At 41.3% G+C, this 22,727-nt stretch overlaps 1 protein-coding gene across 4 annotated transcripts in view; it reads left to right on the top strand.

The window, feature by feature from the left end:
* The first annotated feature begins 132 nt into the window (after positions 1-132).
* The window catches only part of LOC132177411 (MADS-box protein JOINTLESS-like), a 34,650-nt gene continuing 12,055 nt past the window's right edge, over positions 133-22,727 (top strand). Inside the window, exons 1-3 of one of the 4 annotated variants that reach the window (XM_059589715.1) lie at positions 133-319; positions 504-527; positions 668-879. In XM_059589715.1, coding sequence (XP_059445698.1) covers positions 698-879 — 182 coding nt within the window. In that variant the 5' untranslated portion in view covers positions 133-319; positions 504-527; positions 668-697. The remainder of the gene's footprint in view (positions 320-503; positions 528-667; positions 880-22,727) is intronic. The other 3 variants (XM_059589712.1, XM_059589714.1, XM_059589713.1) reach the window with 3 other exon arrangements.

The raw sequence follows: 22,727 nt of genomic DNA, 5'->3' as shown, positions 1-22,727 counted from the left end.
AAAAAAAATAAATAAATAAATAAAAAATTAATTTTTAGCGCCACGTGTCAATTGGCACTGTAGCTGGAACAGTGCCGTTCCAGCTACAGTGCCAGGCCACCCTCTCCCCAAACATAGCTAGTGTTTCTGCAAACTAGGGTTGGTTGGTTAGAGATTGTTGGCCTAATTTGGAAAATTCCCCATCTTTCTTTTTTTCCTTTGTTCTTACTCTCTACATACCACTCTCTCTTTCTCTCCACATTTTCCATATATAGAATGCTTACTAATCACTAGAAGACTGGTGGAAGATCTGTAAGATTAGTCGATTGTTGTCTAAAGGGTAGGTTAAATTTCAGCTTATGATTCATATTTTTCCTTCTTTTTTGTTTTTTTTTTTGTTTTTTTTTTTTTTTGGAGAGAGCAAGTGCAGGTTGAAAGAACTTTCTTCTTTATATATATATATACTCTTTCTCTTTGTGCAAAAAACTGGTTTTCTTTTGACTTTCTATATTTTTCATGTATAGGAGTTTGAATTTGCTGTCTCTGAGGTACTGGTTTGACCTGATTCTTGGATTAAAACATTTGTGAAGCATATTTATTCCTCTTTTAATTTGTACAAGTAAAGTTTTGATTTCTCTTCCTAGAATTACTAGTTGGGGCTGATAATTTTGATTGGTTTTATGTAAAGGGTCGGATCATTTTTTAGTTTCTCTCAAAAATGACGAGGAGGAAAATCCAGATCAAAAAGATTGACAACACAACGGCAAGGCAGGTGACTTTCTCAAAGAGGAGGAGGGGGCTGTTTAAGAAGGCTATGGAGCTCTCAACTCTCTGCGATGCTGAAATTGCTCTCATTGTCTTTTCTTCTACTGGAAAGCTCTTTCACTACGCCAGCTCAAGGTTTCTCTCTCTCTCTCTCTCTCTCTCTCTCTCTCTCTCTCGCATCTTTCTATTTAGAGAAACATATAGTTTTTCTACTTATAGTAAAGTATATGTCGCTGTCTATCTATGCCTTCAGATCGTTTTATTCATGCATTCTCCAATAGTTTTATCATTTCTTGAGAGCAAGAGAGGGAATATGAGAAATCCAAAAGCTCAAAACAAAGACCCAAATTAAACAATAGAAGAATGAGCAAACCTAAAGAGTGACTGAAAAGATGTACCAGGATACATCAAATAAAGAAGAAAAAAAAAAAGAAAAAAAAAGAAGAAGAAGTACTACGGAGTCTTTTCCTTTCTGCAAAGCACAATTTTCAAGTTTACTCCAGAAAAAAGAGAAGTTAATATCACCTTGATGGGTTTAATATGTCGCTGCTACTTATTTTGTAGTACTTGCGTTTACTTATTGTAAATTTGGCTTTAATTAGGAGTTTCAATGTTTCCTTTCATTCCTAACGAGCTTTGTGGTTTTGTACTTTTATTGTCCTCCAACAATAAAATATGTTGGCAGCATTCCTTTAAGGATGTCTTCATAAAATATAGCGTATACCCAAATGAACGATATGGTGCACTAATTTAGGAACGTACTTTTTGGTTTAAAACAGTTGATATAGAAGTGCAAATTAATTAAGCACATGAATGATATGATGCACTAATTAATTTAGGAATTAACATACGTATTTTGGGATTATATTATTTGATTTAGAAGACAATTAATTTGTTATCATGAAGCCACAAAATTGTCTTGTCTTGTTGATATCATTTGATTTAGAAGTGGAATTATAGTACATTGTAATTAGTTTCTTCTTCAGGTATAATCCTTTTCCACATGTTAATATCAACTCGGTGGTAATCTTATTATACTAACTAATAAAATCTATAGACTTGGAATTTATAATGCAATTTTTTGAGTGATGTGATGTAAATGAGAGAGCTAGAAAGATTCTTTATAGTCTATATATAAATACCAATGTAAGCAAGTCATTTTGATCAAGTTGAAATCAAAGTTGTCTTAGTTCACCAATTTTCAACGTTTCAGCCATTCCAAAAATCTGTGATTTTCGGGGTGTTTGAACTCATATGTATAGATAATGTTAAGCTCTATTTAATACTATAGCCAACAGGAAATATGTTTAGCTTGATTTCCCGCCCCTACTTCAACAGATCACACAATTCTATGTACTCTAAGTTGGGTTCAACTTTAACACAACACAAAGCAAAGTGTTAGCAATTTAATTAGGCAAATTCCAGTGCATGAACATCCCCTTTCTGAATCTAGCTCTCTATATTTTCCTTCAATATGGGTGACAAATGCAGCTTGATTCCTCTTCAGTTAGTGTGCGGGCATTCAATTAGAGTAGAAGGATTTTTTTTTTTTGTTCTTTAGATAGAGTACTGATGATGCCATTCAATTGGAGTAGGATTTTCCTACTGTGATGATATGCATAGATATAAGGGAAAGCACAACTACGAGTCGAAGCAGTAAACAATCTAGCTCAAATTGTGAGGGAGATTAGCTTTTCCGCTCTAGAATCAATCCTATGTGACTCCATGCATATAACTCCCACGTAGCTCCCACATGCAACATAAATCTCATGTAACTCCTACATGCTTGAAAAACCAAAAGACACAAACTCTTCAAGACACTTAACTTACAAGAATATGAAATTATTGGAATTAAGTTTAGTATTCAATACCCTCTTTAAACATAATTTCTAGTGAGTCCAAGTAACGCTTGCTAAAAGTATCATCCTTGAGAGGCTTAGTGAAAATGTCCGCAACTTGATCCTAAGTCTTCACAAACTTGAGTTGTACCTCCTTCTTGACAATACATTCTCTAAGAAAATGATATCTTGTGTCAATGTGTTTACTTTGACCATGAAATATTGGATTCTTGAGTTGTTGCTTTCTTGAAATCTTCAAACATGTTTGGTTGTTGCCTGTAAAAATCAAGCCATCTACATACAAGCAAACAATCTAAATATTTTCATTCTCACGCACCTTAGCATAGAGAGCATATTCACGAGGGCATTTGGTGAATCGATTCTCTTAAAAAGTATTTATCAATTCAACTATTCCATGCCCTTGGTGCTTGTTTTAAGCCATAAGCCATAATACACATTTTTTAATTTCAAGACTTTCTCCTCATGCCTCTTGATGACATAACCCATAGGTGATTCAACATAAATTTTCTCCTCAAGAATTCCATTCAAGAAAGCGGATTGTCAATCCATTTGATAAATCCTTAATTTATTTTGAGTTGCAAGAGAAATGACCATTCTTATGGTTTCCAAACGTGCAATAGCAGCAAAAATTTCACCATAATCGATGATGGGTTGTTGAATATATCCCTATGGGCTTTGCCACATCAACCATGGCTCGGGCTAGGTTCTTTACCACGTCAACCACGACACAGTCGGCGAATAGGATTGGGAATGATAGTTCATCTTGAAGGTTCTTTTCCTTTCTAAGGGATTGGGTGGGGGGACTTTGATGATTGCCCTTCAACCCACGCAGGTGGTTGCGTGGGTGGGGATCTCTTATGACCCAACCTAGCAGAGGGGGGCTTAGCCACACAACTATCTCCGTTGGGTTGGGGTTTCCCACAAGCCATGTAACGCTTCCGAAATTAATTAACTAGCAATTATCTAAGTACGACTCCCTAGTAAATAAGTTTTGAGCGATCTCTTACTCCTAAAACTCTTAGGAAAAACAGTGAAAATAAAATACTTACATATCATAAGATAGCCAATTCTAATAAAACCAATAAAATAGTAAGTATCAAAAAACAAAAATTACGAATCCCTAAAAGAACTCAATTAATGTAATAACTGTTTGTAAGTAAGGTAAAATGACCAAAATAACTCTTAAAAACAAGTAAAAATGCATGGAAAAACACCCTAGCTTTCATCTAGTTTTGCCAAATTTCATTTGGTACGTTGAAATGAGATGCACAGTTTGAGTTCAATTGGAATGGACTTGAGAGCCATTTGAACGAGGATGTCAAAGCTTGACTTCTAACCACTTCGACACTTCCATATCAGTTGAGGTGGTCTTTGCATGGTTAAATAGGGTCACATAGTTGTGAAATAATATAATTGTCTTTTGATTCCAAAATGAGCATAGCAAGATTTCTTATCAATGTGATTTGTTTATGAAATACACGTTTTGACCCGAAACAACACCTAGAGGGGGAGTGAATAAGAATTATATAGAAATTATTATCACTAACAAATAATATGGTGAACAATTAATCTAATAATATACCACATGCATATAATAATCAAAATCGAACACATTCAATAAACAATTTTTGAATAATTTATGGGTAACCAAACTTAGGAAATCAATCCACTATAGAAGAATAAGAGATTACAAGTTCACACTTACAAAACCTTTATAGTTGGCACACCTTTGTAGTACACAAGTGACTCACTTGCCCTCTATCACAATAGCACTTTCATAACCACTAGACAATTCTTCTATTTGATCTCTTATGCCGGAACTCGAGCGGCTGAAGGGTTGTAATTTGTGTTTGCTGTGGGTTAGAAAAACTCCAAGAAAGAATCAAGATTCAAGGCTCACAAGACAAAGAACTCTCTTGGAAGTCATGTTTAATAGTCCTTATATAGGACAAGGTAAAATCCAATGAAGTCGTCAAGAAAACTTTAGGGTTTCATTGTTTAATAGTGACAACATTGGGATGACCTTGCTGACAAGCCAGTTAATGAAACTGCTTGGCGTCCTTTAAAACATGTCTCATTAGGACAAGTTGCTAACGACCTAGTTGACGAACCTCTCTAGAAGTCCGTTGAAATAGCTCTCGTCGGGATGCCTTGCTAACGACCTAGCTGACAATACTCTTTGAAAGTACACATGAACACATCTCGTTAGGACGACTTGCTAGTGCCTTAGCTAACAAACCTCTCTATGTTTCAATAATCATCTCGTTAGGACCGCTTAATGACGCCTTAACGAATGAGGCTCCTAGGTACCACTTTGAAGCCCGCATCAAGATGCTCATTTGATGACGTTGCTGATGAGGCTCTTGGGTAGCCTTCATATGTGAGTGCCAGGATGCCATGGCTGATGAATTTGCTAACTGGTTTTGCTCTTCATAAATGCACAACACTTTGAAGGCAACCAAAACCCTAAGACTAAAGAACTTACAATTAATGTTTTGATCACTTAATACGCCAACATTAAAAACTTAACAAACTCTTCCTTTGGCAATTTGGTGACAAAATAAAGAACGAAATATATAGAACAAATTACAAACTCAAAACATAACCTAAGCCTGTTAAACCACAAAACTAAGCTAAGTTAAAAATTTGAAGTTTGAACCGGTCTTCTGAAACCATGAACAAACACGTCATAAGCATTGAGATTTGTAGATTCAAAATAATTACTCATATTTCAAAATGAATAAATTATTAAATAATGTAATATCTGAATCATTGAATCCATTCACATTACATAGATGTTTAAGAATTTTCAAGATTAAACCCAAAAAAATACATCCATGTAGCATCAACAGATTGTTTTCAAATTACATAAACATCTCAACAACAAATAGTTTTGAACTACACAAAAATGTGTTAATCTGTAGCAAAATAACAAATCATCAAAAATATTTCATGTCCCTCTATATCCAAGCAACTCTCCCCCTATATCTCACTATCCACACTCTCCTTTTTGTCACCAAATGACAAAGGGAAAACTCAAGTGGTCTCATCAGCATCCTTTGGGGCATCCTTGTGCAATACCGATTTGACATCCATCTTTATCTAGATAATTCGGTCATTGGCACCAACAAAGTTTGTTTGCAATTGCGGAAGAGGCTCATCATTCCTCACAAAAAATGTGCCTCTGGATGGGACACAGATTGGTCGTAATGATCTTGACAAAGAGTCTCATAGGGTTAGACATGTCCCCTAAGAGAAAATGAGAGATATGGTTAGGCCATGAAGGACCCTGGGGAGGAACAAACACCTCCTTCATTTGGGATTTGGATAGGAATTTTTTGGGATTTGGATAGGAATTTTTTTTTTTTTTGATAAGTAATGAAGTATATATCAAAAAGCGCAGAAGGACGTAACCTTAGTAAATTGGAAGTATGCAAGAAAATGCCTGAGTAGGAGAAAAAAAAGAACAAAAAAGTCATTAAAGCTAATAATGAGAGGTGGGAGCTTGCAGAACTTGTTGATTGGTTTGTTTGGTTGATTTTATTGAGTTTTTCGATGGAGAGGTGGGAGCTTGCAGAAGATTAGATGATAAGAGAGAGAGAGAAGAGAAAAAAAAAAGAAAATAAAAAAAGTACAAGTGAAAAATAATATTTTAATAATATAGGAAAATATTAAAGGAAAACTATTTTGGAGTGTATTTAGATAAAGAAGCAAAAAGTACTTTAGTTCCTCAAATTTTGAAAAAATAAAAAGAAAGCTCCTAGAAATACTGTTAGGCTCAAGTGGTATGGGAGCTTTCATTTTGATGCCTAAGATAGAGGTCACAGAAGAGGGAGTGTTCATGCTTATTTAATCGATGTTTATATAAAATTCACAAACAATTTTAAGGTAGAAATTGTTGTGAGTGCACTTGTTAGTGTTGAGTCTCACATTAAAAAAATATAAAAGAAAAGAGTAGTTTTTTTTTTTTGATAAGTAATAATGATATAAAAAGCGCAGAGGGGCGCAACCCACATACACGGGAAGTATAAAAGAGAGCGCCTAAGAGGGAGAAAAATGAAAAAGGAAATCAAAGAAACTGATCCCTATAGGAGCAAGCCAAGCGGCTGTCCAGGAATACAAAGTAAAGAAGAAGAAATGGGTCAATTCCTCTATGGTCCTAGTGGAGTTCTCAAAGCATCTAGCATTCCTTTCATTCCAAATACACCACATAAGACACAGAGGGATCATCTTCCACACTACCGCACTTCGGGACCGACCTCCCGACCACCAGCAATCGAACAAGCCCCTCACCTTGCAAGGCATGACCCAATGCAACCCAAAACGATCAAAAATAGTATGCCAAAGAATGCTCGCTGTCTCGCAATGGAGAAGAAGATGATCGACTGACTCTCCATTCTTCTTGCACATACAACACCACTCCACTATCACAAAGTTCTCTTCCGTAGGGTGTCGTGAGTCAAAATCTTGCCTAAGGCCGCGGTCCACCCAAAAAAAGCCACTCGCATAGGCACCTTAGTACGCCAAATGCTCTTCCAAGGAAACACCTCATGATCTAAATTAGACAAGGCCTTGAAAAGTGACTTAACCTCGAACTTGCCTTTCTTAGACGATGACCATCGAATACGATCCTCAGAACCTGTGGATATCTTGCAAGAGTACAACCGGTCCAAGAAAGCAGAAATCAAATCCATCTCCCAGTCCTGTACGGGCCGCACAAAAATGACATTCCACTCGACCACCCCACTCCTCCACATGAAGTTATCCTTCACCCAAGCTTCTTTATGTCTGGCAATGTTGAACAAGGATGGGAAAGCATGCTTCAAAGCGGAATCCTCACACCAAATATCATGCCAAAAACGAACTTTCGAACCCACCCCCACCTCAAAACGGATGCCTTTGGCAAAAAAATCCCAACCTTGACGAATGTGTTTCCATAAGCCCACACCATGGGAACCCGAGACCTTCTTTGTGCACCACCCACCATCCTGATCTCCATACTTAGATTTGATAACCTTATACCACAAAGCCTCACTCTCATTCGCATATCTCCAAAGCCATTTTCCTAAGAGAGCTTGATTAAACTGATGCAACTTTCGAATGCCAAGCCCGCCGTACCGAAGGGGACGACAGACTTGATTCCAATTGACAAGATGCATCTTAGGCTCGTCTCCCATCCCTCCCCATAAGAAATCTCTTTGAACTTTCTCAAGTCTTTTGGCTACACTCATAGGGATCGGAAACAGAGACAAAAAGTAAGTCGGTAGATTAGAGAGCGTACTCTTAATGAGGGTTAAACGACCTCCTTTAGAGAGATACATTCTCTTCCAACCTGCCATCTGACGCTCCATCTTTTCGATCACATCATTCCACATAGCTGTATCCTTATGCGCCGCCCCAAGAGGGAGACCCAAATACTTCATAGGCAAATCGGCAACACTACACCCAAGGATATCTGCTAAACCCTCAATGTTCTCCACCTCCCCAATAGCCACAATTTTAGACTTTCCAAGATTCACTCTCAAACCCGAAACAGCTTCAAAACACAAAAGAATGAGCCGCACATACCGGATTTGCTCGATCGAAGCTTCACAAAAAATCAAGGTGTCATCAGCAAATAAAGAGTGAGAGACCACCAACTCCGATAAAACCCTATTTCCCACCGAGAAGCCAGTCAAAAAGCCTAAGTCAACCGTCGCATTCACCATCTTACTCAATGCCTCCATAACAAGCACAAAAAGTAACGGAGAAAGCGGGTCCCCTTGCCGAATTCCCCTCGAGCTATTAAAGAAGCCTTCCGGAGAACCATTCACAAGAATGGAAAATCTTACCGACGTAATACACCACTCTATCCAAGCCCTCCACCTCTCGCCAAAACCACATCTATGCAACAAATACAACACAAAGTCCCAATTAACATGGTCGTAGGCCTTCTCCAAATCTAATTTGCAAAGAACACCTGGCACCCCTGACTTCATACAACTATCCACACATTCATTTGCAATAAGAACCGAATCTAGGATTTGACGACCCCCAATAAAAGCATTTTGAGAGTAGGATATGATCTTACCCAACACAGTTCTCATCCTGTTGGCAAGAACCTTAGATACAATTTTGTACACCCCTCCCACCAAGCTAATGGGCCGAAAGTCTTTCATCTCCACCGCTTCCGCCTTTTTTGGGATCAAGGAAATAAAAGTTGCATTCAAGCTTTTCTCCAGCTGTCGTCTACAATGGAACTCGGCAAAAACAGCCATAACATCATTCTTAATAACACCCCAACAAGCTTGAAAAAAAGCCATGGAGAAGCCATCCGGACCTCGGAGCCTTATCACCATCCATACCTTTAACCACCTCCCAAACTTCCTTTTCCTCAAAATCTCTTTCTAACCACCTTTTATCCTCCTCATCAATGGACAAAAAAGGCTGGTTGTCCATTCTAGGTCGCCACGTGCTTTGTTCCGAATATAAGCTTTGATAATACCTCACAATGTGATCTTTTACCTCAGCCAGATCATCGGATAAAACGCCGTTAATACGAAGCACTTCCACACGATTAAACCTGCGATGAGAGTTAGCCATTTTATGAAAGAAACGAGTATTGCGGTCCCCCTCCTTGAGCCACAAAGCTCTCGATTTTTGGCGCCAATGAATTTCTTCACACAATAAGGTGTTCTCCAAATCTTTCACCATATCCGCCTTTTGGGCCTTCTCCTCTTGGGCTAAGCCCCTTACCTCTGCCAACTCATCCAACTCCTGAATACCTCCCAACAACTCTTTTTTCTTCCTCCCAATGTCCCCAAACACCTCCTCATTCCACTTTTTCAAATCCAATTAAGGGATTTCAACTTCTTAGCTAGCACAAAACTAGGTAAACCCTCCACCGAATAAGACCCCCACCAAGACCTAACCTTGTCAACAAAACCTTCAGCTTTAAGCCACATATTTTCAAATCTAAAGCATTTATTACCTCCGCAAGGAGCCCCGCAATCCAATAGTAAAGGGAAGTGATCGGAAATCAAGCGCTGAAGTCTTCTTTGTGACATTGCAAGGAAATGATCTTCCCAATCCGAGGATCAAGAATCGGTCAATCCTAGACCAACTCTCATTTTCTTGATTATTAGACCACGTAAATTGACCCCCCATCATGGGCATGTCCACCAAGTTGTTCTCTGAGATGAAGTCCGAAAAATCCATCATGCTAGTGGAATAGTAAGAAACATTGGAACACTCACTAGGAAACCGAACAATATTAAAATCCCCTCCAAGACACCAAGGAACCTCCCACACATTCATCAAACCCGCCAGTTCTTCCCAAAGGGCCCTTCTTTCCCCATCCTCATTCGGACCATACACTCCCCCAAAAGCCCACTTCCAATTGTCCTCCACATTTTGAAAAGAGCATGCCAAGGAGAAAAGCCCCACACAATCCTCCTTACACTCCACTACCCTCTTATCCCACATCAATAAAATCCCCCCTGACAAACCATTAGACCCTTTAAACTTCCACCCCACATGTTGACCTCCCCAAAGACTATGAACCACCTCTCGGGAAATAACCTCCATCTTAGTCTCAATTAAACACACAATATCTACACTCCATTCTTTCAAAAGACCCCTAATACGCAACCTTTTCTTAAGGGCATTCAACCCTCTCACATTCCATGCTACGATATTAAGCTTCATTGATCCACCAATGTGCCCCTCTCACACTCCTTGAGCTCCTTAATTCCTGTTGGGGCTGGAACATAGGCTGAGATGCCTCCCAAAACAGAATCACCCTGCATTCTAGAAGCTTCAATAGAGTTGAATAAAAACTCCAAATCCCTTTTCTTCCCTCCATCAGTTATGCCAATTTTAGGGCAAAAATTGAGACAATTATTAACTACCCAGCTGGAAGAAATCATCCCTGGCCCCAAGTATTCCAGCCCAGCTGTCTCTGAGGTACTATCCTCTTCCAAACCAGAACCAGGCCCAATAGGCACCATTGCCGGCATACATTCCACTCCTTTCTCTCCAACAAGAACCTGCTAACTCAGACTGCTTGTCTCCCCCTGACAAAACTCCTGCAAACAGCCCCCCCTACCATTCCTATATTCGAATGAGAGAGTATCTCCACCGGAAACTGGACTGATCCCTCATCCGTACCTGCCCCAGCAGCTCCAGGCCCCACATGACAAATCGGCGACCTCTGAGGATTTTCCGACAAAAATTGCGTCTCCGGCACCCTCTGGGTTGATTCCGGCATCGACCCCAAAATCCCTTTCCCCTGCCAACAAGCCACAACCGAGACTTCTAACGAGCCTATCGCGACCTCGTCCCCTTTTTGCGACCCAAACCTCCTCCTTCTATAAGTCAACACCTCCTTACCCTTACCGGCAGACTGAAATTCCCTCGCCGGGATAGTACAGACCCTGTTGCGTGGCTTCTCTCTGGCCATAGTCCCGTCGTACACCCACGCAGAGTTGCCGAAGACCTCTGTGGGTATATTTTTTTCCGCTGATCCAACCCCCCCTCCCGCAGATAGAGCCTTCTCAGCCAGCGACGACGAGGTCTTCGATTGTTCCATGTGAGGTCTCGATTCTGTCTAGTTTTTCTCAACCTCCTCCCTGGATTCCACCTCAGCTGAAAGAGAAGCTTCTTTCAGTCCAGCTCTCCCTGGGCTATTGAGATAGCCCGCTCCTGAGCCCAGCATCCCTTTGGGCTTAAAAACTACTTTTTTATTCACCTTTATCCAGCTGTTGGGCTTTGTGTCTTTACTCCCCAGCCCATACTTTTCCTTCCTTCTCCAGGCAGAAACTCGCTGGTGGCCTCTAACTTTCTTATCCCCCTGCCCAAGCCCATTTCCCTCCACCTGTTTGATCACCTTGTCTAGTTTCATCAGCCCCACGTCACACTCCTGTTTTAGACGGCACAACGTCTCCCTAACATTGAGGAGCTCTAGACTTACTGCAGAGTAGGTCTGCCCAGCATGGTTCACCTCTCCCTCCCGTCCCTTCAAGTGCTCAGAATCTGACGTCGACTCCTTCTGCACTGCCAGCGTTGACTTATGACTCACCGGAGCTCCTATCGACGCCCCCACGCGGCCTCCGTTCATGAAGCCTCGTCTGCCAGACTCAACCAGAACTTTCTCAGACCTCGCCGGCAAGGACATCTTTGTCGGAACCACCCTAGAAACATCAAGAGCCCTCACCGAATCATGGGTCTTCGGCAGAAACGCCGCTTTGTTGCCATATTCTTGAGATTGCTGTTTCATGCAACTAGAATCACCTTTCGGCCCCCTATTCACCCTGACATATGGTTCTTGGAAGGAATTGCATCGTTCCTTAGTTAACTTCAATGACAATCTCAGTGTCTCCGCATAGCTCCTTCTTTCCTTCGTCTCCTTTTCTCTCATTTCTTCCCTGAGTACTCGGTGCTCACTGGTCACATGAGACTCACAGAGAGACGAGTTTGCCACTCGCATTTCCTCGACGAAACGATCCCACCCCAACCCACGACGCCCTTCAGGAATGATGATCAATCCGCACCTCCTTCCATCAAATTCTTCCACCGTCAGAAAGCATCCATGCCTATTAGAGCATTTATGAGCTATTATCCTAGGATATCCAGCTCTGGATTGATCCCAAAAAACTTCTGAATTCTTCACTGCCACCAAATCCTCTCCTATTCGCACCATCCAAGCTAGCTCGTCCTTTTTCATGAAAATGGACCTTTTGATTCTATTACTCTAAAAAATTCTAATCCCAGCTGCCCCAACTTTGATCAAAACCTCAAACTCCTTGGACTCCATTGACCACCTTCTTGCACCAGCCATGACACCGCCTAACACTAACACAAACCAGCTCTCACGCGCCCCCACGCGCCGACACAGGCTAGAGAGAGCAAAACCAACCAGAGAGCATAGAACCCGAAAAAAGAGTAGTTAATATACCTAAGTGGACCTTAGCCCATTAAACTTGAGGGCACTTCTTATTAGTGCCCTCAAGTTTTTCCTAAAATCTTGTTGTCAGGAATCTTCTCCTTATGATTAAAACTTGGGGTTGAGGATATCATTCAAACGAGCATAAAACTCGTCGAATGGCTCATCATCATTTATTTTAATCTCCTCAAACTTAGATGTCAACATCTGAAATTTGGAATTCTTTACAACCGAGTACCTTCATGGGTATCCTCTAGGATTTCCCAAGCTTCTTTGGCAATCTCATTATGAGAAATTCGCTTGAATCCCTTAGTAGACACATCCATGAAAAATTGTGTTAGAGGGATTTAGGGTTTGCATGTAAAGAAAAGAAAGAAGAGGCTGTGTTGTTTCACATAGCCCTCTCCTCTCATACTTCATATGTATATATATATAATGTAACATTGAGTACAAAGACCAAAATACCCCATATAATATTTAACCCTAATGTGCTCATCTAACATTCCCCCTCAAGCTGGAGCATATATATTATATAAGCCCAGCTTGGAACAAATAAACTCTAACTTTTTTCGACACAAGGACTTTGTAAACATATCAGATAGTTGATCTCCAGACTTCACAAATGGTGTAGATATATCTCCGCTAAGTATCTTATCTCGAACAAAGTGATAGTCAACTTCAATATGCTTAGTTCTTTTATGAAAAACAGAGTTAGACGCAATATGTATAGCAGCTTGATTGTCACAAAATAACGGGATAGGAGTAGGAGTGGTGAATCCAATCTCATGTAGGAAATGTTGTAACCACGTCAATTCACTAGCAGTATTAGACATTGCCCTGTATTCTGCCTCAGCACTCGACCGTGCTACCACCGTCTGTTTCTTACTTTTCCAAGTCACTAGATTACCACCCAAGAATGTGAAATACCCAGTAGTAGATCGCCTATCTGAGAGGGAACCTGACCAATCTGTATCAGTAAACCCTTCTACCCGGAGGTGTCCATTCGGTCTATACAATATCCCAAGGCCAGGAGCTCTTTTCAAATATCGAATAATACGAGTAACAGCTTCCCAATGTAAAACTCTAGGAGCCTCCAAGAATTGACTAACAACACCAACTGCATATGAAATGTTTGGCCTAGTAATAGTGAGATAATTCAACTTTCCAACCAAACGACTATACCTACTAGGATCTTCAAATAATTCTCCTTCATCCTTTACTAATTTCTGATTAGGATCCATTGGAGTGTCAATAGGACGAGCACCCAAGAGACCTGTCTCTTTTAACAAATCAAGTGCATATTTTCTTTGAGATAAATTGATACCCTTTCGGGATCTAGCAACTTCAATCCCCAAGAAATTTCTTAGTTTTCCCAAGTCTTTTATATGAAACTTCTGCTGTAAAAACAGTTTCAATCGAGCAATACCTCCTAAATCATCACCTGTAATCACAATGTCATCCACATATATCACAAGAAGAATGTAGCCTGTATTTGCATGCAAGTGAAATACTGAATGATCTGTCTGACAACACTGAAGACCAAACTCCATAACGGCCTCAGAGAACTTCCCAAACCATGCCCGTGGAGATTGCTTGAGACCATACAAAGCCTTTTTTAACTTACAGACACAACTCTGATACTCCCCCTAAGCAACAAACCCAAGTGGTTGCTCTATATAAACTTCCTCATGTAAATCCCCATGTAAAAAGGCATTTTTGACATCCAACTGAAATAAGGGCCAATTAAGATTAGTAGCCAAAGAAATAAGAATACGAACGGAAGAGATTTTGGCAACAGGAGAAAATGTCTCATCATAATCAATACCATATGTCTGTGTATAACCCTTAACAACCAAACGAGCTTTCAACCGTTCAACAGAACCATCAGGATTAAACTTAACCGTGTATACCCATTTGCAACCAATAGTCTTCTTAGCAGGGGGTAATGGAACAAGTTCCCACGTACCATTTTGATGTAAGGCCTTCATTTCCAATTCCATAGCTTGCCTCCAACCAGAGTCAGATAAGGCATCCTGCATTGTCTTTGGGGTGGAAACGGTAGAAAGATGAAAAATAAAGCAAGAATGGGAAGGAGAGATAAAGAACTAGTGGATACAAACTGACTGATAGGATGTTTAGTAGTGCAAGAACGTGTACCTTTCTGTAGGGCAATGGGCAAGGAATCAGATGCAGGTGCCAACGGATCCGAAGACGGGGAGGTTGATGGTGGAGATGCAGGAGTTGATGGGCGTGGCCGACGTCTATAAACTTGGAGAGGATCAGGTGAGGGTGAAGGCAACACGACAGACTTAGAGAGAAATGGAACAGGCCGCGGAACATACGCGACATCAAGCTTAAGGGTAGACACTCCGAAAGATGCATCAATAGGAAAATAGGAAAGAGACTCAACAAATGTGACATCGGCGCTAGTAAAGTAGCGGCGAAGAACAAGACTATAACAACGATATCCTTTCTGAGTTGTGGAATAACTAAGAAAGACACATTTGGTAGAATGAGGATCAAGTTTATCATAACCAGGACCCAAATTATGAACATAACAAACACACTCAAAAACCCTAAGTGGTAAGGCAAATGGGGGTGAAGAATAGTATAAGAGAGAATGAGGAGAAGCACCATCTAAGACCGAGGAGGGCATTCGATTAATGAGGTAACAAGTAGTAAGAACAGCTTCACTCCAAAAATGTTTGGGGACATGCATATGAAATAAGAGACAGCATGCAACATCCAATAAATGACGATTATTGCATTCAGCCACTCCATTTTGTTGTGGAGTGTGAGCACATGATGTTTGATAGATAATGCATTTATCAGACAAATAAGAGGCAAAAGAACTAGATGTGTATTCTTTGGCATTATCAGAACGCAAAATAAGAATTTTTTTAGTAAATTGAGTCTTAATCATATTACGAAAAATTCGGAAAACAAAAAATAACTCTGAACGATTTTTCATTAAAAATAGCCAAGTCATACGGAAAAAATCATCCATAAAGGTCACAAAATAATGAAATTTATTGGATGCAATATTCATAGGACCCCATACATCAGAATGAACTAACTTAAAAGAATGTGAAACACGACTAACAACTCTTGACGAAAAAGAAACATGACGGTGCTTACTAAGATGACAAGCTTCGCAAGACACGAACAACTCATTTTGAAGACTCGGGACTTGATGCTTCAACGTAGGAAGGGAAGGATGACCAAGACGACAATGCCACTGAAGAGCTGAGGTTGACAACTGTAAAGCACACGAGGAAAATGAAGGTGCAAGATCCAAATAATATAAGCCACCAACTTCATGCCCCATACCAATCATCCTCCTCGTCTTGAGATCCTGAAAAATGCACAAAGAAGGGTAAAAACTGACAGAACAATTAAGAGCTTTGGTAATTTTATTAATGGATAACAAATTAAAAGGAAAACCAGAAACGTGTAGAATAGAAAACAACTCAATATCTGGACTCAAATGGGTATGGCCAGAGCCGGCTATGGTGGAGAGGGAACCATTAGCTAGGGTGACACTGTGGGGTGTATCAACATGATGATAATCAGAGAGAGAAGTGGACGAACCAGTCATATGCTCATTGGTGCCAGAATCAATAATGCAAGAGTCGCGAGTGGAGGATAAAAGACAGTGAGATGCATGAAGATCCAATGTGAGACTCAATACTATTCAACATAAGAGAGATAATTTGATTATCTTCTTGTTCCCAAAGGCTAGAAGGATAGTCTGTAGGCATACCCGAGGTTAAGTGAATAAACAAAGCCTTATCTTTGAGAAAAACTTCAACAGACCTTTCCCAATAAATATAATTCTTTCCATTGAGCTTCACAAGAGTCATAGGTGCATTAACGAAGAAAGTTTCAAGTTTAGAGGCCATAATCTCAACAACAAGGAAGCCAAACTCCACCACAGAAATACAAAAAAATAAAGGAAAAATTACAGTTTACCCCCCCAAAGTTGACAGCGTTTTTCAATTCGAACATCAAAGTTTCAATTTTTGCAATCCACCCCCACAAAGTTCCAATTTTTTTTCAATTCGACCAATATTATCCAAAAATTCCCATATTGCCCTGATTTTTTTTTTTTTTTTTTATGAAAAAAAAATTGGGGATGCAAAAATGGCCAGATGGCCAAAGCTAGCCACCGCTAATTTTTTGTTATAAAAAATAAAAATTAGGGGCAATATGGAAAGTTTTGGATACCATTGGTCAAATTGCAAAAATTTGAAACTTTGGGGGGTGGATTGCAAAAATTGAAACTTTGGTGTTCAAATTGAAAAATGCTGTCAACTTTATGGGGGTAAACTATAATTTTTCAAAAAATAAAAGTAACTGTAACAACCACTTAAAAGGAATGGAAAGACCAAAACCAGAAACTCGCTGGAGATTCGCCGGAGACCATCAAAACTCATCGGGGACAGGCAGACCACGCCGAAAATCCCACTAGAAAGACCAAAACCAGAAGCTAAACCAAACAGGGACCTGTGCCGGAGACTTATCGGAGGCTCGCCGGAAATACACTGAAACATGCCGGCGTTTGATAGACCTCACCGGTGATACCAAAAACCACGGCGCCAGACCTAAGCGACTACCACAGAACACGCCGGCAAACCACCACAGATGCAGTCGACGACCACACTTCAACTACAACCTAGTTTCTGCCGATCATCACTGTAACCTGCCGGCAGCCATATACATCACCAACAACCACAGACTTGACCGAAAATACACCACAAACCACGCCAGCGACCATCTATCCCCAATCACTATTTGCGGGCATGAAGCCCACGTCTCACAATTCCACGCTCAGTAGAATAAAACTAGGATTTGGGTAAAAAAATATACATATATTAATAAAGAGGGGAGAAAGAAGCAGAGTGGGAGAGTAATCAGATGCCGTCAATAGTTATGACTTTGATACCATGTTAGAGGGATTTAGGGTTTGCATGTAAAGAGAAGAAAGAAGAGGCTGTGTTGTTTCACGTAGCCCTCTCCTCTCATACTATATATATATATATATAATGTAACATTGAGTACAAAGACCAAAATACCCCATATATTATTTAACCCTAATATGCTCATCTAACAAATTGAAAATATCAATTAGGAGTTTGTTATTCTAATTATACTCATTAAGCTCATCTTTGGGTTCTAGAGGCATTTTTGGCTGTTTCCAACCTTTCTTAATGGTTGTCCAGGAGAAGTGTTAGAGAGCCAAATAAATGAACCCAGAAAAATTTCCAAACTAACGTGGCAAAGGTTTTTAAATTAAAAAAATGAAATTCTCTCTCCCTTGTCTGCTACTTACGGTTTGCCTTGTCAGTTTGAAAATTTTTATGGGTTCATTTGTTTAGCTCCTTAACACTTCTCGTTGTCCAGACATGCTCGTCCAAAGATTTAAGGAAGGCTCTCATGCGAGCCTTCTAATAAGCGTAATTGTTTCCATCAAAGTAGGGAGGTACTGACAAGGTAAGGGATCACAATCAAAAAGTTTAATCTAAACTGATTGTACATCGCTTTGATATCAATTAAAAAAAAAACGAATTTAGACCCAGGACAAAAGTATGTAGTAGAATAAAATTCAATTATCAAACCACTTATGAAATCATAAAGCAATCACACATTAACACACCAAATTGTTGTTGAGAAAGTGAAAACCCTTTGAATAACACATGAAAGGTAAAATCACTCAACGGTAGCCAAATGCAGGAAATCAATACTAGGAAGAATTCATAACAAAGTCAAAACCCCTTGTAACGGTTTGGACCTCTCTACTTGCCTCTTGCTGCAGCAAGTCTAGCACCTCATTGGGCAATTCTTCTTCATGATCTCCTTACCAACCTACTTGTAGACTTCACATTATTGTTGATGTAGAACCACTTATGGTTTAATCACTCTAATAGATTGAAACTAATCGGCTCATACTAAAAAAAGCTCTTGGCACACAATGAAAATGTAATAACAATGCTAGGCTTGATCCCTAGCCCTAGCTAGAGGATAGAGCAAAGTCATGGGGTTGTCTAGGGCCTAGACACTGGAGTCTAAGGAGTTTATGTTGATAGTGAAGGATAGAGATACGGTTCTGAAACTACAAGAGCGTTGCAGAGGCAAGTCACGCTGGATAAGGCTGGATTGGAAAGAAGTGGTGTGGCTAGTGAATATCTTTGACGAGTTGATGGCGGTTGAGGATTCAAGGTATTTTGGGATGACTATTCGTAGTTTTCCACGTATGTTAGCCCATAAATGTTTCATTAGGCACGGGAGCTTTCTGGTTTTAGAAGCGTTTGATGGTAGAGAGAGGCAAGGTAGAGTCATGGTGCCTGAAGGTTGGCACAGGAAAGGTTGGGACCAGCTTCAGTCAGAGTTGCGGATTGCTATTGACTTTGTTCAACCGTTCGTTGGGGAAGAGAGGAGGACAGTGATAGGGAAAAAGAGAAGGACAGTGATAGGGAAAAAGAGAAGGAGCTTTACAGAGGTCTTGCTTTCCTCATCGAAGCAGGTAGAGGAACCGTTTGGGTCTTATGCAGAACCGATTGCGAGAGTTCCCAAATGGCTATTAGGAGGAAAAGCAGGGATCAGCAACTCTAGTGCTGACTGCCATGTTGGTCATGAGGTTCAGGTGGCTGCTCCGGCGAAGGGTCCGACGAGTAGGTATGCATTGATCAGTGGAGCTAGCTGTGGGGTACTGCAGAAGAAGACTGCAAGTTACGAGGAGAAAGTCTGTGAAGAGCATGTTGCTGGAAGGTTTGGTCAGGCCCATCAGGGTTGCGTGTGTGCGGAAGAGAAGGAAAAGCTGAAGATTTCCCTGTTAAAGTTACAGGAGGAAATCAGGATTTGTCTCGAAGGTATAGGGGCTAGGTGTACTTGTAGTTGTGGGTCTGGGTCTTGTCGGCCTAAAGATGAGAGGCCACTGGTGGCCCATCAGCCTAGTGGACTGCCTAAGATCCAGCCCTTGGTCCAATCCAAGAACACGGCAGGTCAGAAGTCCAATTTGGAGCAGGTCTCTGTGGGAGGACGTGGACCTAACAAGACTCTAAAATGGTATAGCAGGAAGGCAGTGGGTAAGGCGAGGGATGTGGGTGCTTCGTCGTCCAACTCTGGCCATCGACCATCTTCGATATTCATTACTTAAGATTTTCCGGCTCTTTCTGGGTCGCCGGCAGAGGCGCCGACGAGGGTAATGCTGACAGAGAAAGGGACGACGAAGGAGGTTGCTGCAGGGGAAGGAGTTCTGGGCGCCGATAGAGTTGCTGTGCTCTCTCCGGCAACCGGAACAGTCGCACAAGCTCCGGCATCGACGAGGGTGTGTGACCCAGGCTTGGGTATTCTGGGTAAGGAGCCGATGACCCTTCCGGCAGTTGATCGTAGAGAAATTTTGACTAGTGCTGTTCTGTCGGAACCTACTGGGGCTGCTGCCGGTGATCGTGCGAAGCTGAAGAAGCCGGTAATGGTGGGGCAGACGGTAATTTTGAAGGTAGGGGGGAAGTCTGGAAGGGAGTTTGACAAGAGGGAGGGAGGAGGCTCAGGCCATTTGATGAATATCAGGATGGGTCAGCCGGCGAAGCTGTCGGGTAAGGAAGGGTGTGATCTGTAGGGCGAGCTTCCTCCGGGTTTTGAAAGATGGGAGCTGCCGGACATGAGTCAGAAGATGACAGGAAAGGATTTGGGTGAGGGTAATAGTGCTGGACAAAAGATGCTTGTTTTGCAGGGGGGAGATTCCTCCGGGTCTGGAGAAGTGGGATATGCCAAGAGTGGGGACTATGGTCAGTGCTTATGAAGAGAGTTTTTGTTCTTTGGGAGAAGCTTATTTTGGGGGTAAGGATCACAGTTCGCAGGGTGAGTCGCCAGTTCCAGATTCTCTAGCTTTGGTTCCTTTTGAGGATCAGGAGCCTATTTCGGTGGAGTTTGTTACTCAATTCAGCAAATTTGTGGGTGTCTCTTGTGATGGTGAGGACGGGAAGTTGGCAGAGGCTATTGGGCTCATTATGGCTGATAATGAGGACAATGGTATGGAAGTGGGAAAGGCGCTGAAAGAGGGGGTGGCCGTGGAAACACATACGGGAAGAAAAGGTAAGAGAGAGCTCAATAACCTTAATTCCTCCATTAATTATGAGGTGCACAGTGGAAGTTCTTTGAGGGACAGCAAAAAGGGGAGGGCTAATCGGTCTAATTAATGAAGCCGAAGATCCTTTCTTGGAATGTGAGGGGTTTGAATGTAAGGGATAAAAGGCTAAGGGTTAGAAATCTTCTTAGAAGTTGGAAGGTGGATATAGTGTGTTTTCAAGAGACAAAGGTGGACTTTGTCACGAACAATTTTGTGAGGAGTTTGTGGGGGTGCCCTTATGCGGATTGGTGCTATGTTCCTTCGAGAGGGGCCTCGAGTGGTATTTTGGTGTTATGGGATAGAAGAGTAGTTATGAAGGTTGAGGTGGCTTTGGGCAGTTTTGTGGCAGCTTGCTCCTTTAGAAACGTCGATGATGGTTTTGTTTGGGCTTTTGCTAGGGTGTATGGCCCTAATAGAGACAACGTCAGGCGTCTACTATGGGAGGAATTGGTGGGTCTTATGAGTTGGTGGGATTTGCCTTGGTGTATAGATGGGGATTTCAATGCTACTCTGTTTCCTAGTGAAAGATCCGGGGGGGCTTATTCTCGGTCGGCGATGAGGGATTTTGCAGATTTCATATCGGAGCAGGGTCTCATGGATTTCCCGCTAGTTGGGGGGGTATCTACTTGGTCTAATAACCATTCCTGGTCACGGCTAGACCGATTCCTAGTCTCTCCGGAATGGGAAGCTCGTTACCCAAGTATGCGACAAAAAAGGTTGCTTCGGGTGTGCTCGAATCATGCACCTATTATTCTTGATTGTAGTTGCATTTTGGGAGGTAAAAGACCCTTCAAGTTCAAGAATATGTGGCTTAAAGTGGAAGGTTTTGTGGACAAAGTTAGATGTTGGTGGGAGTCTTACCATTTCCATGGTACTCCGAGCTTTATTTTGGCAAAAAAGATGCAAGCACTCAAGGGGGATATTAAGAGATGGAATGATCAGGAATTTGGCAATGTGGGAGGGAGTATTAAGGCTCGTTTGGATGATATAGAGGCTCTTGAGAGGGTGGAGGAAGAGAGAAGGTTATCTGCTGAAGAAATTGGGAGGAAGAGGTTGTTAGCCAGAGAATTGGAGACTTTTCTCTTACATGAGGAAATTAGTTGGAGGCAAAAATCCAGGATTCGTTGGTTGAAAGAGGGAGACAAATGCACGAAATTTTTCCATCAGATTGCTAACGCAAATAGAAGACATAATTCTATTGAGTTGCTGACTGTGGGTGGTTCTATTACTTCAGATCAAGGGGTCATTAGCAATGACATTACCAGTTTCTACGAGTCTCTTTTTTCAGAGAGCCTCAACTAGAGACCGAGACTGGATGATCTTGATTTTGATATGCTGAATGTTGGTGAGGCCTCTAGGTTGGAAGCTCCTTTCGAGGAAAGGGAAGTGTGGGAGGTGGTGAAAGGTATGGACAGGGACAAAGCGCCAGGACCGGATGGCTTTTCTATGGCTTTTTTCCAGGATTGCTGGGATGTGTTTAAGGTGGATATCATGGCGGTTTTTGCGGAGTTTCATGAGCGAGGTAAATTTGAAAAAAGCCTTAACGCTACGTTCATCTCCCTTATTCCGAAGATACATGGAGCTTCCGATGTTAAGGATTTTCGTCCGATCAGCCTTGTGGGAGGGACTTATAAGATTGTTGCAAAGGTCTTAGCTAATGGAATGAAGAAAGTGATGGATAGGGTCATCTCTAAACCCCAGAATGCTTTTGTTAAAGGTAGGCAAATTTTGGACTCAGTTCTCATTGCCAATGAATGCTTGGATAGCCGAATTAGATCAGGGGAACCTGGTTTAGTGTGCAAATTAGATATGGAAAAGGCCTATGATCATATGAATTGGAAGTTTCTACTTTACGTACTGAGAATGTGCGGTTTTGGAGAGAAATGGTGTTCCTGAATTGAACATTGCATTTCGTCTGTGCGATTCTCGGTTTTGATCAACGGATCTTCTTTCGGATTCTTTGGTAGTTCAAGGGGAGTGAGGCAAGGAGACCCTCTTTCTCCTTTCTTGTTTGTTCTAGTCATGGAGGCGTTCAGTAGGATGATCAATGCCTCGATAAACAGGGGTCTCATTT

Source organism: Corylus avellana, chromosome ca4 (assembly GCF_901000735.1).
Source record: "Corylus avellana chromosome ca4, CavTom2PMs-1.0".
NCBI classification, from domain to species: Eukaryota; Viridiplantae; Streptophyta; class Magnoliopsida; order Fagales; family Betulaceae; genus Corylus; species Corylus avellana.
This window is presented reverse-complemented; position numbering and strand designations above follow the sequence as displayed.